Source organism: Pleurodeles waltl, chromosome 7 (genome assembly GCF_031143425.1).
Source record: "Pleurodeles waltl isolate 20211129_DDA chromosome 7, aPleWal1.hap1.20221129, whole genome shotgun sequence".
In the NCBI taxonomy this organism is placed as follows: Eukaryota; Metazoa; Chordata; class Amphibia; order Caudata; family Salamandridae; genus Pleurodeles; species Pleurodeles waltl.
The window spans coordinates 172,953,784-172,971,864 of NC_090446.1; the positions used below are offsets into that span (position 1 = coordinate 172,953,784).

Below are 18,081 nucleotides of genomic sequence, written 5' to 3' on the forward strand. Positions count from 1 at the left end.
GCAATACCTTAGACATTGTAAGTGCAGGGTAGCCATAAGAGTATATGGTCTGGGAGTCTGTTTTACACAAACTCCACAGCACCATAATGGCTACACTGAAAACTGGGAAGTTTGGTATCAAACTTCTCAGCACAATAAATGCACACTGATGCCAGTGTACATTTTATTGTAAAATACACTCCAGAGGGCACCTTAGAGGTGCCCCCTGAAACCTTAACCGACTATCTGTGTAGGCTGACTGGTTCCAGCAGCCTGCCACAACCGAGACATGTTGCTGGCCCCATGGGGAGAGTGCCTTTGTCACTCTGAGGCCAGTAACAAAGCCTGCACTGGGTGGAGATGCTAACACCTCCCCCAGGCAGGAGCTGTCACACCTGGCGGTGAGCCTCAAAGGCTCACCCCTTTGTGCCAGCACCGCAGGACACTCCAGCTAGTGGAGTTGCCCGCCCCCTCCGGCCACGGCCCCCACTTTTGGCGGCAAGGCCGGAGAAAATAATGAGAATAGGACAGCCCCTAAGGTGTCCTGAGCTGAAGTGACTCTAACTTTTAGAAATCCTCCATCTTGCAGATGGAGGATTCCCCAATAGGATTAGGGATGTGACCCCCTCCCCTTGGGAGGAGGCACAAAGAGGGTGTACCCACCCTCAGGGCTAGTAGCCATTGGCTACTAACCCCCCAGACCTAAACACGCCCTTAAATTTAGTATTTAAGGGCTCCCCTGAACCTAAGAATTGAGATTCCTGAAACTACAAGAAGAAGAGGACTGCTGAGCTGAAAAACCCCTGCAGAAGAAGAACAGAAGACACCAACTGCTTTGGCCCCAGTCCTACCGGCCTGTCTCCTGCCTTCCAAAGAAACCTGCTCCAGCGACGCTTTCCAAGGGACCAGCGACCTCTGAATCCTCTGAGGACTGCCCTGCTTCACGAAAGACAAGAAACTCCAGAGGACAGCGGCACTGCTCCAAAAGAACTGCAACTTTGTTTCAAGGAGCAGATTTAAAGACCCCTGCAACTCCCCGCAAGAAGCGTGAGACTTGCAACACTGCACCCGGAGACCCCGACTCGACTGGTGGAGAACCAACACCTCAGGGAGGACCCTCCGGCGACTCCAAGACTGTGAGTAACCAAAGTTGTCCCCCCTGAGCCCCCACAGCGACGCCTGCAGAGGGAATCCCGAGGCTCCCCCTGACCGCGACTGCCTGAACTCTATTTCCCGACGGCTGGAAAAGACCCTGCACCCGCAGCCCCCAGTGGAACAGAACTCCTGTGCAGGAGTGACCCCCAGGAGGCCATCTCCCTTGCCCAGGTGGTGGCTACCCCGAGGAGCCCCCCCCTTGCCTGCCTGCACCGCTGAAGAGACCCCTTGGTCTCTCATTGAAAACCATTGAAAACCCGACGCGTGTTTGCACACTGCACCCGGCCGCCCCCGCGCTGCTGAGGGTGTACTTTTTGTGCTGACTTGTGTCCCCCCCCCGGTGCCCTACAAAACCCCCCTGGTCTGCCCTCCGAAGACGTGGGTACTTACCTGCTGGCAGACCGGAACCGGGGCACCCCCTTCTCTCCATTGAAGCCTATGTGTTTTGGGCACCTCTTTGACCCCTGCACCTGACCGGCCCTGAGCTGCTGGTGTGGTAACTTTGGGGTTGCTCTGAACCCCCAACGGTGGGCTACCTTGGACCAAAAACTGAAACCTGTAAGTGACTTACTTACCTGTGAAAACTAACAATACTTTACCTCCCCCAGGAACTGTGAAAATTGCACTGTGTCCACTTTTAAAACAGCTAAATGTGTTTTATGTAAAAAGTATAAATGCTAGTGTGATTGTTTAAAGTTCCTAAAGTACTTACCTGCAATACCTTTCAAATGAGATATTACATGTAGAATGTGAACCTGTGGTTCTTAAAATAAACTAAGAAAAGATATTTTTCTATAACAAAACCTATTGGCCTGGAATTGTCTCTGAGTGTGTGTTCCTCATTTATTGCCTGTGTGTATGTACAACAAATGCTTATCACTACTCCTTGGATAAGCCTACTGCTCGACCACACTACCACAAAATAGAGCATTAGTATTATCTCTTTTTGCCACTATCTTACCTCTAAGGGGAACCTTGCTATTCCTTACTTTGAAATAGCACATACAGAGCCAACTTCCTACAGGTATCACCAGACTCTGTTGTCATCAGCGCTGCTAGACAAAGGGCTAGTAGCCAATCTTCAGGGGATACCCGTTCCCCTGACAAAGAAAGCAGGAAGTTTGATGCTGCTGATAAGAGTGTAGCTACGCAGGCAGCAAACCAATGGCGCATTGCCAATTCACAAGCATTACTAGCAAGATATGACAGGGCACACTGGGACGAAATGCAGGAATTTTTACAACACCTGCCAAAAGAACATAAAAAAAGGGCTCAACAAATTGTTCAAGAAGGTCAGGCAATAAGCAACAACCAAATAAGGTCTGCTCTTAATATTGCAGATACAGCTGTAACCATACGTAGGCATGCATGGTTAAGATCTGCTGGTTTCAAACCTGATAAACAAAAACAAGCAGTGCTAAATATGCCATTTGACAAAAAACACCTGTTAGGTCCAGAGGTTGACACAACAATTGAAAAACTCAGGAAAGATTCAGACACTGCAAAGGCTATGGAAGCTCTATACACAATACCTTATAGAGGCTCCTTTCGTAAACAACAATTTAGAGGAGGTTTCAAGCCCCAATCTACAGATGCTTCTACCTCCCAACCTAAACAAGGCCAACAGCAATATCAAAGAGGAGCATTTAGAGGCTTTTATAGAGGCCAACACTTCAGAGCCAAAGAAAAATTCCAAGCCTCAAAGAGCGTCACCACTCCATCAAAACAGTGACTCCCTCAGTATACCAGAACCCCACACATCTCCTGTGGGGGGCAGACTGCAGCAATTCCACTCCTAATGGCAAAATATCACCACAGACCAATGGGTACTTTCAATTATCTGCAATGGTTTTTGCCTAGAACTGATTTCTACTGCTCCAAACATTTCTCCTTTTATCACAGGTTGTCCCCAGAACCCAACATTATCTTAAAACAAGAAGTACAATCGCTACTGCTAAAAGGAGCAATAGAATTAGTTCCAAAATCACAACACAGAACAGGCATATATTCACTATACTTCCTCATTCCCAAAAAGAATGGCACTCTCAGACCCATTCTAGATCTCAGACCACTAAATCTATGTATCCTGTCACAACACTTTCACATGGTAACTCTGCAGGACGTCATTCTACTCCTACAAAAACAAGATTACATGACTGCATTAGATCTCATAGATGCATATTTTCATATCCCCATACATCCAGCTCATTGAAAATACCTAAGGTTTGTGATAGCGGGAAGCCACTACCAATTCAAAGTTGTAGCATTAGGCATAACAACAGCTCCAAGAGTTTTCACAAAATGTCTAATGGTAGTAGCAGCTTACCTAAGAAGACAATACATACATGTCTTTCCTTATCTAGACAATTGGCTAATACAATCAAGCAATACTATACTATGCCAACAACACACTCAATACACAATACAAATCCTACACACATTAGGGTTCACAATCAATTACCAAAAATCTCATCTTCAATCAGCACAGGTTCAACCTTGCCTAGGTGCTATTCTCAATACACAAAAAGCCTGAGCCTAGCCAAATACACAAAGGATACAAGCTTTTCAAAACCTCATACCACAAATACAGCCAAATCAACATTACACAGTAAGGTTTATCATGAGACTATTGGGAATGATGGTATCCTGCATAGCAATAGTAGCGCATGCAGGATCAAACACGAGAACACTACAACAGTGCCTCTCATGAAGGGGCGATCATTTCAGGACCCTGTGCCTCAGACGACAATAACAACAGATGCCTCAATGACAGGTTGGGGAGCTCATCTCAACAACCTTACCATACAAGGGGAATCGAATTCAGAACGGTTAACTTATCACATAAACCATTTAGAATTGTTAGCTGTGTTCCTTGTCCTAAAAGATTTCAACCTCTTCTCAAACGTAAAACTGTCTTGATAAAAACAGACAATATGACAACAATGTATTATCTGAAGAAACAAGGTGGGGACACATTCATCTCAACTGTCCCTTCTAGCCCAAACAATTTGGAAATGGGCAATTCACAATCACATATACTTACTTGCGGAACACATCCCAGGAATACACAGTCAGCTAGAGGACCTGCTAAGCAGGACTCACCAACAGAGACACGAATGGGAGATTCACTCTCAGGTACTTCAACAGTACTTTCAAATGTGGGGGACACCAGAAGTAGACCTATTCACACCAGCGAAAACGCAAAATGCCAAAACTTCACACCCAGGCACCCACATCCTCTGTCCAAGGGGAATGGTCTATGAAACAACTGGTCAGGGATATTTGCTTACGCTTTTCCCCCTCTTCCGCTAATTCCATTTCTGGTCAACAAATTGTGTCAAACTTCTCTCACCATGATACTCATAGCCCCCACGTAGGCATGACAACGTTGATACACAACACTCCTAGATCTGTCAGTAGTGCCTCATTGCAAACTTACAAACAGACCGGATTTGTTAACACAAAACAAAGGTCAAATCAGTCATCTAGTGCTCCGAACTTAGCGATTTGGCTCCTGAAGACATAGGATTTGGATACTTGCAACTTCCATTAGAATGTATGGAAGTTCTCAAACAAGCACGCAAACCTATAACTAGACAATGCTATGCTAACAAGTAGAAACGTTTTGTTTATTACTGTCAATCTAAAAATATTGACCCACTTACTGCATCAATACAAGATATTGTATGCTACCTACTTCATTTACAAAAGGCAAATTTAGCTTTCTCCTTTATTAAAATTAATCTTACTGCCATATCAGCATACTTTCAAACTATACAACTTACCTCTCTCTTTAGAGTTCCTTTTATTAAAGCCTTCATGGAAGGACTAAAATGTATTATTCCACCAAGAACCCCACCAGTTCCTGCTTGGAATCTAAATATTATACTCACAAGGCTGATGGGACCACCATTTGAACCCATGCATTCGTGTGAGATTCAATTTCTAACTTGGAAAGCTGCTTTCTTAGTAGCAATTACTTCATTAAGAAGAGTTAGTGAAATACACGCATTCACTCTGGAGGAACCTTTTTTCCAAGTACACAAGCATAAAGTTGTACTTAGAACTAATCCAAAATGTTTGCCAAACATAGTCTCTCCTTTTCACATTAACCAAACAGTGGAATTGCCAGTCTTCTTCCCACAGCCAGATTCAACTGCTGAAAGAGCTCTTCATACTCTTGACCCTAAAAGAGATCGAATGTATTATGTTGATAGAACAAAAGAGTTTAGGAAAACTAAACAGCTTTTCGTTGCTTTTCAACAACCACATAAAGGGAATCCTATCTCTAAACAAGGATTAGTTAGATGGATTGTTAAATGCATCCAAACATGTTACATTAAAGCTAAAAGACAACTTTTAATAACACCTAAAGCACATTCCACTAGGACAAAAGGTGCTTCCATGGTTGTCTAGGTGATATACCAATGGCAGACAAATGTAAAGCTGCCATATGGTCCACTCCACATACCTTTACTAAACATTACTGCGTGGATGTATTTTCTAAATACCAGGCCAATGTTGGTCAATCTGTACTTAAAACTTTATTTCAAACTACTTCAACTACTACAGGCTAGCCACCACTGTTTGGGAAAAGGACTGTCTTTTAGTCTATGCATAGCATGTGCATCTGCAGCTACACATATCATCGAACGGAAAATGTCACTTACCCAGTGTACATCTGTTCATGGCATGTAGTGCTGCAGATTCACATGCACCCTCCCTCCTCCCCGGAAGTCTGTAGTCGTTGCAGTATTTATTTGTACATATGTACATATTATTTTTTTCACATTTGCATGGACATCCTATTTACTTACTACATTTATATTCTTTCACTCTATCACTCCTTCCTACACCCTTCTGCGGGAAAACAATCTAACAAAGGAGTCGATGCCCATGCGCACTATCATCCAAGGGAGGAGTCATTCGATCGCGTGACTCAAAAAGACTTCTTTGAAGAAAAACAACTTTAACACTCTGAGCCCAATACTAGATGGCGGAATCTATGCATAGCATGTGAATCTGCAGCACCACATGCCACAAACAGAAGTATACTGGATAAGTGGCATTTTCCATATTCAACAGACTTACGTAATGCATTGAGTTTTGTTAATGTAGGCGTGAATAAACACTTTTCTGCATGCTGTCTTCTCTGGGTATTGGTGAGTTGTTGTTTGGTGATATATATATACCAGCTTGCTGTGTAACATTGTTGAATTCTGCCAACAAGGGGTTATAGTAGCATCATAAACCATGCAGCTAAAGGCCGAGTGGTTTGTTATAGTCATCAGAACCCTGGGATAAAAATGTATTATTATTGGGGATGTATTTTTTATATTCCATGTTTACTTTTGCTGTTTTTTTTAAAGTGCAGCTAACAATGAATTAGCATTGATTAGAAATAGAGGGCCTCATTTACAAAGATTTGGCACAGGGCAGTGCCACAAGTCTTTTTGCTGCAAGATACGGTGCATTCCTGTCCTTTCAGCCAGCGCCAGCACACCATTTGATGCCTAGCGCCATCGCAGGCACTTTTGCACTATGGTGCCAGGGTGTCTATGTTGTTAGCAGGATTGTTTTTGTGCAGGGAGGGACACCTTCCTGCACAAAATAATCCATGGAGGCACACATGGAAAGAGGAAAAATGAGGAGAAATGTAAACATGTCTCCTCGTTACGCCTGCTCTTGGGAGACGTAAGGTTTTGGTGCTGCACCAGGTTTATATGATTTTGTAAATTTGGGGCAGCGTCAAAATCCATGGGTGTTGCGTGGGAACACCCACTGCTGCACCCACGGATCGCATCCATGATGCAGAGTAAGGCAAGGCAGTGCTCCATATCTTAGGCCATGCAAAACCACGTTGGCTGGCTTTGTGTCGCCTGATAGATATGATTGAGAGGCCTGCCCTACTAGTGTCTAAAAAAGTGATTTTCCAGCGGCGCAGGCATCTTCTAAATAGTCCCCGCAGTGTTTAGGTTTTGTTTACTTTTCTTGAATAAACTGTTGATAAAACAGGGCATGGTGAAGATGAGTGGATTTAAATTAACCTGTACATAATACTGGATTTAATTTAACATTTCTGCCAAATAATTTGCAGATTTCACCAAAAGGAAAATGTTACTTAAGCCTTTAACAATCTCTCTCTAGGGTGTAGTGCTGTACATTCTAGCTGAAATGGATAAACAAAATACTGCCAGAGAATGAGCCACATAATTTACATTTTTTTACAGCGTAATTTAGGTAACATGCCACATAACTTGGTCCTCCACACTGTAAAGTCCTTACAGCCCTGACAATGTTAAAGTTCTCCAGAATGGTTTGGGGGCTGTCATTAAGATGACAAATTCCATATTTCACAGATAACTGTGAAATACTTTCCATATTTCTTGATTCTCTGGGATTGTTCAAGTTGATCACCTTTGGTAAAAAAATAAATTCCGGTGGATGCTTTACATAATTGCACATTCCTCGCCTTTGGAATATCCCCAGGTCCCAGACTGGATCTAGACAACTTCAACAGTATGGCTCCTCCTTACCAACATATGGCATTATACAGCTCTGAGTTGGTGCAGTACCCCCAGGATGTGCCAGGGCGGATCTGTGTATAAGCAGTAGCGGCTTGAGCGGTGCTGAAGGCTGAAGGGGCGGGGGCATTGGTAGGGAGGGAATAAACATTTATTTTATTTTATTTAAAAAAATAAAACACTGACCTTTCCTCGCCGCCACCGCGCTGCTAATCTTCGCTGGATGCTGCAGGCACAGGCTCCCAGCCTGTCCTGTCCCAATCCTGATGCTGTTCAGAGCATCATCAGGATTGGCTGGGAGCCTGTGCAGGCTCTCCTAAGCCTGGCAACTGTGTTGCCGGGCTAGAGAGAGCCTACTGCACATGTGTGTTTGGCCGTCCCGAGACGGTTGGCCAAACATACATGCACAGAGAGGGGGAGTGATGAGCATTCCCCCTCACTGCTCTCTCCCCGTGGCCCCACCCCCTTTACCAGAAAACTATCATAAAAAAAAGTTTATGATTGTTTTCTGGTAAAGGTTTTGCAGCTGCCGCTGCTGGTTGGGGGGGGGGGGTGACGCTCCTCTGCCCAAACAGAGGAGCCGCCACTGTGTATAAGTACCATATCTGTTTGCTGATGTCAGTTCCTCTCTTTAAGTGCCTTCTGATGTAGATCCAGAGTTCCCTTCCCAACATGCAATGCTAATCTGCAATGATTTTCAAAACTATTAGTGTGCTACTCAGCAGTGGCGCTAGTGTGCTGGTGGATGGGAGCACTACTGTTGAATCTGGCACCTGGGGGATCTTCAAAAGGTGAAGAATCTGTGGTTGGTGGTATAAATGTTATAATATATCATGATCCACAGATGTAGACTGCCGAGGATTACCTTTGCTGACTGCTTCCCTAGAGAAAGGCGATCCTTTCCAATGTATAATGGTGCAGTACCTTTTCCTTTGGCCTGAACCTTGACAATCATGGAGAAGGTTATGGTCCAGTACAATTTGTTTTATTTGAGTTATTTTTCTGAAATCATACTTGGATATAAACGCTTTAAAAAAAAGCCAGTAGCTGGCTAACATCACATGCTCTGCATTATATTTTCATAGGAATGTGATTTCAAGCTTAAGAGCACTAGGGACTACATCCTTTAGAAGAAATAATTCACATGTAATTTATTTTCAGGACAAAGCATTGGGACAAATCCTTGAACCAGGATACTGGGCATGGTTCTGTCGGGATAAAGAAGGTTTTGCTCATGTTGGTAGCTTTGCCAGTCAACAAAGCCCATAGGTCAGAAGGTAGTGAAAACAGCATTTCAAAAATGGTCATCTTGGAGTGCAGACATAGTTTGAGTTACATATTGACTTCAAGAGTTTTGATGTTTAAGAACTGCAACATGCTAGCCGATCCTCACAGTCCTGATCAGTCTATTTGTCAACAGATTTTGGGTGAGTCATCAGAAAGCTGTAAGGAAAATTGAATCTTTCTTTTGGCTGGTTTGGTTTCACATCAATACAGTTTAGTAATAAGGCCTTTTCCTTAGTACATACCTTTTTGAATTAAACTCTGCAGTATTCTTAGCAGTTGCCTACCTGCATACATGAAAAATATATTTGGCTCTTTAAAAGTTATAAGTTGTACAGTTTGTTGTTAGCACCGAGTGCTTCTTTTCTTTTTCAATGTCAAGAGAGTTATATTGAGGTGGAGGCCCTCTTACGGGAAATCCAGGTGTTAGAAATGTGGTCTGTAGTTGGCAGAGGTATGAACCCTGTCCAAGTAGGGATCGCAATCCTCAGGCAAGACAGATACACACCCTAAATGCACCTGTGCTCAACCTCTGGTAGCTTGGCACAGAGCATTCAGGCTTAACTTAAGAGGCAATGTGTAAAGTATTTAAGCAGGGTCACTGTATATTTCCTCAGCATGGCCAACTCAAAATTCAAGTTTGCAGGTGCAGTTGTGGGACCTCCAATCAGAAACATTGTTTATAGAAGAGCAGAAAATGCCAACCAGGTATAATTGAAACATTAAAAACAATAGAGTAGAAAAATTGCCAATGGTGATCAGAAACAACTGATTCGAATTTATCTATATGTGGGTGGCAGTGCACACAAAATCATGCAGGTACTGCATCAACATAAGTCCTATCCTCACCGGTGATCACCATTGTTAGAAATGAGGTCACTTGTTTGAGGAGGTATGCACCCTGTCCAAGTAGGGACCAAAATCCTTGTCAGAGTAAGTGAAATACACACCCTAAATTGACCTGTGCCTACTCTCTGATAGCTTGGCACTGAGCAGTCACGCTTAAGAGGCAATGTGTAAAGTATTTGTGCGTCACTTAAATTACAGTAAAAGTGACAACACTACAAAAAGACTCCTCACCAGTTTAGAAAAATATTTTTATGTGTAATCAAGACCAAGAAATTGAGGTATTAATTTTTAAAGAATAAACTGCAATAGTGCGCTCAGAAATCACTAGCGCTAAAAGGTTACTTGAGGTCCCACTAGACTAGTGTAAATCCAAAGTTTCAGCCAACTGCGATGGAAGGCAGGCGTCCTACAGAACCAACGCAGTCTGCTGAAAAGTACTGTGGATGGAGGGTAGCGTCAAGGAGGCAATGCATTGGTTCTGATCTGCACAGTCAGGAGAATGCATCGTCGTTGAGTTGAGCAGTTGAAGTGATGTCCACAAGGTGCTGCGTCAAACCCTTTGCGATGTGTTGTCATCAAGCTGCACAGTAGGTGATGCGCTGGGGCTGGTGGTGATGCGTCAATCTTGTGTTGCACAGTCAATGATGTGAAGTCCCCAACCTCAGCACCAATGCATCAGCATCAAGGGAGGATGCAGAGGTTCTGATCGGCACAACAGCGTTGATATGTCGATTTTTGCATGAAAACAGCTGCAGAGTCCCCTTTCAAGGTTCAGGGCTGGATGTATACTTCTTAGCAAGACAGGACTTACAGTTCGCAGAGTTAAGCCGCTGAGCAGAGTTGTAGGCCAAGTCTTTGATGGCCCTGAGACTTCAGAACAGGAGAAAGCCAACAAGCCCATAGAGTCACTTCTTTAGAGGATGTAGAGAGGCAACGCAAGTCCTTCTCACTCCCAGGCAAGAAGGAGCAGGCCAGCACAGCAAAGCAGTTCAGCAGAGTGGCAGTCCCTCCTGGCAGCACAGCAGTCCTTCTTCCTGCCAGAATGTGCAGAAATCCAGAACCATACTCATTTGGTGGGGTTTGAGGTCCAGTACTTATAACCAGTTGTGCATTTAAAGTGGGGAGACTTCAAAGAGAGGCATTTAAAGTGCACAAGGTCTCTGCCCTTCGTTCCCCGGCTGAGACACTGTACAGAGGGCTCTCCAGCTCTGTGTGTGGGAACAGGCACAATCCCATTTAGGTGCAAGTGTCAGCTTCTCCCTCCCTTCTAGCATGGGAAGACCCATCAGCCAACTGAATGGCCATCAGGATGTAAGTGGCACATCACAGCTCCCTTTGTGTGTGACTGTCTAGAGGGAATGCATAAAGTTCAGCTGTCACTCTCCAAAGAAGTTGGCAGAGGCACAGAATAGTTCAAGTAAGAAAATGCCAACTGTCTAAAAGTGGCATTTTCAAACTTACAACTTAAAAGTCCGACTTCACCAGCAGTTGTGATTTCTATCTTTTCCCACTTGGCAATTACACTTAAAAACTGTGTCAGGTTAATCCCAATGTTAACCTATGTGAGAGAGAGGTCTTGCAGTAGTGAAAAACACATATTTAACAGTTTTTCACAAACAGGACATGTTAAACTTAAAAGTGCATGTCCAACTTTTAAATACACTGCACCCCGCCCTTGGAGCTAGTTAGGGCCTACCTTAGAGGTGACATATATGTAATAAAAAGGAAGGTTTGGGCCTGGCAAATGGATGCACTCACCAGTCAAAATAGCAGTTTAAAGCTGCACACACATGCTCTGTAGTGGCAGGCCTGAGACATGGTTAAAGGGCTACTGTACTGGGTGGCACAATCAGTGCTGTAGGCCCACTGGTAGCATTTAATTTACAGGCCCTGGGCACATAACGTGAATGAGCCAATGTTACCATGTTTAGAATACAGAGCACCTGCACTTTAGCACTGGTTAGCAGTGGTAACTTGCATAGTATTCTAAAGCCAGCAAAAACAATGTAGCAAAAAAGGAAAGGAGGAAGGCAAAAGGTTTGGGCGATGAGGGCATGGTCTGGGTAGTGTCAGAGGGAAACTACTAGCAGCCTCCCCGCCTGTGCAGGAGCAGGCCCTATGCGGCAGAAGGAGGTAGCCAGATCCTCCTCTATCACCGGAATACACCTATTTCCTACTACACGCTATATGAGGACTGTCTGCCAGCCTGTATCACCTTGGGCCTTGTAAGCAGGATTTTGCCTATATTAGTCTGTCCCCTGGAACGGCAGGGCCCGAGGCCCACCATAGCGAAGTGGCACCCTGCGTGAACTGGGTGCCGTTGAAGGGACTGACCACTTGCATGGATTCTATGGGTGAGCGCCTCACCTCAGTAACGTAAAACACCACCCTTGCAATTGTGGCCGGCCCGTATCTAGGGCAATCCCTCCCCGACTCCACATACAACCAGGTTCGGAACTGTTCATCGAGACTGGGCCTGACTGCGGAGGGCCACGCCTGGGGAGCAGGTCACACCAGGAGCCCGACCGGTTTGCTGGCTTATGTGCGGCGCACTCAGATTACCATCTTCCGGAGTGGCTACATCCACATAGAAAGGGTCCTTGTGCTGGATTTTCCATCCCTAGGAGACGACTAAGCCTTCTGCACAGCCACGCCATAGCCCCATAACCATGAGGATCCCCTGCAGTTCCGGTCCAGGAGCTCTTCTTCTCCCAGGTGGCGATGCCAGGGGGGAAATCATCGGGCAGACACTCCTGCCAATGACTGTTCGCAGAAGCTATTGCACTACTGAAACCTATGGTGGCACACGTGGCCCCTCCTGGTCCCACGGTCCAGCCGTCCGCTGCACACCCCGCCGATGCCACTGACCGCATCTTGCAGGAAAGTACAGCAGTGGGACGGCGTCTGGAGGCAATGGACTTGAAGAAATCAGACCTCTCTGCGGCCTCTACCTCCATATGGGCAGATATAGCCCGTTTCCAGGTAATGGTAACAGATCTCAATCAACGCCTCACAACCGTCGAGGATCACATTGCAGATCTGCCGACCCGGGACGTGGCAATAGGGTCCTTGCAGGCGAAGATCACAGACTTGGAGGACAGAAGCAGGAGAGACAATATCTGCTTTTTTGGCATACCGGAACACAAGGAAGGATCGGACTTCAAGGCCTTTCTTAAAAACGTCCCCCCTGAACTCACGGGCCTTGATTTTTCCCTGCGGTTGGAGTTTCAAAGAGCACACAGAATTGGACCTTTGCATAAAGCAATCTTTGGGTGACCTCGCCCCATCAACGCATGCTTCCTCCGCCACGAGCAGGCCCGCCAAGTCATCTCAGCAGCCAGATCTCAGGGTACTTACTCTCTAGAGGGTCATGAGATACGGGTGGCCGCAGACTTCTCCAGAGTAACGAACGAGAAGTGGAAAATATTCCTGGCACTACGACCCCAGCTCAGGCAGCTGGACATTAAATTTGGCCTTTTTGAGACCACCTGTATGTGGATTACCCTGGATGGTAAATCAAGTGACTTACTTGATCCCGCAGACCTAAGTTCCTTCCTGGATGACCTCACTATGCATCCCATGGACCACACTTCTACCCACCCAAGAACAGATTCTCCGACCCTGGAGGATCCCTCTTCCGTTGCTACTTCTCACCACCACGCCACCTTGCAGAAGAGGGGACAGACCTACGACCGCACACTAAAATCGAAGGAAGGCCGGGAACATGCTCTTCATGCTGTGATTGCCCTCACCCAGGATCAAGGCAGAGACAAATCTCCTCCGAAACCATCAACAACCGCAGCACATCCGCAGTGCTGAACTTCTGTCACAGCCGAGAACCCCTGCCCTCCAGCCTCGATTTGGGGCAACACAGGCCTCAAGATATGGGAAATACTATTGTTTGGGAGGAATGGAGATCGAAGGGCCTCTTGTGAATTGATCAACTTCTAACTGATGGCCAACTAAAATCTTTCGCAGCTCTCCGAGAGGAATGTGACTTCCCCGCCCATCACTCTTGGCACTTTCTGCAGCTCAAAAACAGTCTTAGGAGACGCTTGAGGACTCCTCTCTGGTGGCTCCCCCAATCCCCAGTGCTTCACTACTTGGAGACCTGGGGCCTTCTCTGAGGAGGCATTTCTGGAATGCATACCATGCTGAACCGTCATTTATTCTCCCTTCTCCTCTTTGTCTCTCTCAAGGACAAGTCGCAGACACGTCTTCAGATAGAATATGAGGTGGAAGACTGGGCAGATCTGATTGAGGCAAGAGATTGTGGGGCTCAAGAGGCTCGCTTAAAATTCAGTCTCTTCAAGACCCTACACAACTGGTACTGGACCCCTCAGAAACTGCGGTCTGCAGGGTTACTACCCCACGCTTCCTGTTGGCGGTGTCCCCACGCTTGCTGCAACCTCCCTCACATCCTGCATGATTGCCCCGTTATCCAACCCTTCTGGCGATCGGTGGGGTGCACCCTCAGGGAAACATTACCACTACCAGCTTCCCTCACCCCTCCCCTCTTATTGTTACACAATACCAATGACCTGTGGGACCTGTCCCGACCACAGCAACATTTGCTACACACAGCACTAGCCACAGCATTGGCGCTCGGAAACTGCCCCTACCCATGGAGAATGGATCTCTGCAATGTATCAAGCTGCCTCTCATGAACGGATTATCTATAGCCTGCAGGACAGGGTAGAGGTCTTCCTTCAGACGTGGGCCCCCTTCCTCTCAACACCGCTAGATTGAGTGCTCCATTCCAATACAGTTGGCTTGCTCCGAGGTGCTTTGCAGAACTTCCTCCAAATCGGGAGCTACACACATACATGTGCAACTCCCACCGTACCCGATCTAAAATAATATAATGTACTGTACTGTAACATAGTGTGTGAATATATATACCCGCAGTATTTAGACATGTGGCCGCGTTAGGGCTTAGTCCTACCTCATCACAGGCAGCCTCCGCATCTCCTCCCCTCCCCTCCAACCCCCCCTTTTTTTTCCCCCCACAATCCCCCTGTCACTTTTCCTTTTCACTTTACAATCTCCACTTTGACTTTATCTTCCCCTTCTCACACTTGTCGCAACTCTACTCCCTCTTCTTAACTCTGGACCACGTATAGACGAGCACTCTTGCCCCCTGCTACCCCATTTGTTCTTAGCTCCTCCCTGCTCTCCCTTACCACCACTTTATCCTGTATTCTCCTTTAACACTTACCCGCGACACACTATCAGACTACCGCGGCCTTTATTCTTTGCTTAGCGCTTCCCTTCTCTCTCCCACCTCTCCCCCCGAACTTCTCCCTGTCATTCTTGTTCTTTCCCTTGCACCCCTCTTCCTTCCCCACCCCCAGATTCCCTGCGTGTCCCCTGCCGACTCTTTCTTCCTTTCCTCCCTCCTCCCTCTCTTCCTTCTTTCTCCTGTTGGTTATTATAATCCTTCCTTCTACCGTCCTGGCTCTTTTTACCCACCGCTGGCTCACGACCCCACTCCTGAGAACCCATGGTATGGTGCCAGTATCCCCACGAAATGCATATGTAGAACCCCCCCTATTGCCCATCCCCGCACTTATAGGCTCAGAGGCCCTTGGAGGGCTGGATCATCATTCCAAAATATGACTACTTCTTAGTATTTTCCAGCCCTGTTAAATCCACTTGGGCCTAGGCAAAATACAACGGAGCCTCATGTGGTTCTGAGACGGGTCAATTGACAGCATCGTTCCTCGCTTCCTGGAGACTCTGCATCACATTTAGACTGAACACGAGGTGGAGCATGGGAGGCATTGTGCAAAGCGTTAGGGCTCATCGCACCAGCTACCCCAAGGAGACTGATCGGTTACAGGCCATGTAGGATTCTTGTATTCATCTTTACCTGATACAATGCTCCTGTGGTTCTGAACTTTGCGATTTTACATCTCTGAACTGCTATATCTGTACCGCCAGTTTTGTATAATTTGTATAGTGGAAGGACTGTGTAACGTCTTATTGGTTTTCTAAATAAAAAAATTACAACACAAAAAAAAATGTTTGGGAGATGAACCTGCAGAGATAACCAGGTCCAACACCAGGTAAGGTACATTTTATGGTCTAACTTGGAAAAAACTGTTAGTTTCCTGAAAATCAGGCCTCATTACTGTTTCCTTCATCTGAAAGGTATGAGGTCAGCCTGGCCCTTGATTCGGGGGTAATATGTCACGTCTTAAAGTTGAAGAGACCGGCCTGACAATAGGTTAACACAAGTAGGGATGCTACTTTGATTTTGTGTGTGAAAATGAGGATCAGAAAATAGCAGGAAATGTGAATGCAATCTTTCACTTATTGATTTCGCCCAGAGTGTCCGAAATATGTTAGAACTACCCCAGCGCTTTTGCAATCACTGGCAATCCATAAGCTGAATTTTTTACGTTTTCTGAGCTAGACAGAATACCGAATCCATGACACCACAGATTTTACACCACATTTGAGAGTGAACTGGTGTATTTGCCAAAGCAAAATCATTATAATGTATTCCCAGGGCTAAAGAGAGAAGCATGTTTTGCCAAACTAATTGAGTTTATTGGACATGCCATAGTGAGGATTGAACAGGTTATTTATCAAACATATTCACTTCAGTATTCATGATAACTTTTACCCAGTGAGTATGACTTCCTTAACTGTTACTACATTTCAAAATGTCAGAGCCGCGTAGCAAGACCAGGCCAGAGCTCTTATTTATAACAATTTTTAAATTTAAAATGGTTTACTGTGTTCATCATTTGACAGGTTCCCTCAAGGAAAGTGAAGTCTTCCAAAAAGCATTGGAAAAAAACAGGGCATACCGTACCTCCACAGAAGACAGGCGGTCTGGCAGAATGTTGCAAGCCACGCTTGAGGAGACTTCTAAACTTCTGCTCACCATCCAGTCCAAAAGTTCATTATTACTTGGACAGGACATTAAATTATCCATCATAGTGTCCAACAGGAACCCGGTGGGAATGACGCTGCAGCTAGCCATGGGCGCCCAATCCTTTCACTATAACGGTGTTGCAAAAAAGCAGTTCTGGAATGAAGAACTGAAGTTTTCTCTCCTGGCTAATGAGGGTAAGTATTATTTACATCTCTACTTGTCAAAACCTAAGTGTACTCACCCCGAAAGAGAAAAACACATCCATTTTTATGTTGTCCGAGTGACCTTTGCAAAGCTTCCACTCTTAAGTACTAGCAGCCCTCATCCTTTGAGGACAGAAGCTAAGACACCCGACTTTACGAACTTAAGCTCCATTTTAATGTACAAAACCTGCTACTCTTAAGTCGAAAGCACTACCTAGAGAGCCATTTATTCAGCTTGTGCACACAGTTTGAAATATGGCACTGATATGACACTCACAGAATCCGTGCCAAATCATTAAGATAGGACCATTCCCGTTGCTGCATCACCCGTTCCATGGTTCAAGCGACTTATCGTTGTGAAACATCTTTTTCAGTTTTGGTCTCACATTTGTGGGTCTAGGAATCATGGCAATTTCGTGGAGCCCTCAAGAATGCTCTCTTTTGCTGCAGTCTCCTTTTTGTTGTTGTTGTTGCTTTTATTGCTTCTTTTTAAGTTGTTAAACAGGCCTAGTGCCAAAATGCTGTTTGCTGGTTTTAGGCACTACAAATGACTCACTCGCTTATAGGCAGCTTGCACATTGCCCCAACAATACATTTGGCATTTCGTCTGCCACCCAACTACCGCAACTCGATTACAGTTCTGTACGTTACCTCACCCCACCTTTCCAGGCTTGCCTAGATATGCCCAAGCAAAAGGGCAAGTCACTACAGTTGCATTCCTGTTGCCCACTCTCCATTTTACTTATAATATTCATTAATGACGCTGTCAAGTATTCGCCGCCAATCATATCAACAGTCGAACTTTTCACACAAGAGTGTACATGCCGGCGTAAACACCATCACAGAGGTGCCATCAGTTGAAGCGATTGGCTGCTTGGTAAAATGTGTTTTTCTTCTTAGAAAAAACCATCACAGCAAGAATAGCGTACTCTCAGTATGAAAGGGTGCTGCTGGACAACGGCCTGCTCAGAATCACCGCGGTGGCGAAGAACGGTGACGTCAGGGGCCCTTTCTTTGCACAGCAAGATGTAACAATTTCCAAACCCAGTATTATTATTGAGGTAAGCACGGTTTATCCTGTCGAGTTTGTTTCTTTTTGCTCAAACTTGCTGTGTGAGCGCCCTCCTGCGTGTGTAATGGAAGGTGCTGTGTGATGAACAGATCAGCACAGCCTTTGAATGGCTTTAACATTGTTATTAAC

At 45.5% G+C, this 18,081-nt stretch overlaps 1 protein-coding gene across 1 annotated transcript in view; it reads left to right on the plus strand.

Moving 5' to 3' along the window:
• The window catches only part of LOC138303915 (protein 4.2-like), an 84,400-nt gene that overhangs the window by 57,820 nt on the left and 8,499 nt on the right, over positions 1–18,081 (plus strand). Inside the window, exons 10-11 of the mRNA XM_069243471.1 lie at positions 16,554–16,871; positions 17,781–17,941. Coding sequence (XP_069099572.1) covers positions 16,554–16,871; positions 17,781–17,941 — 479 coding nt within the window. The remainder of the gene's footprint in view (positions 1–16,553; positions 16,872–17,780; positions 17,942–18,081) is intronic.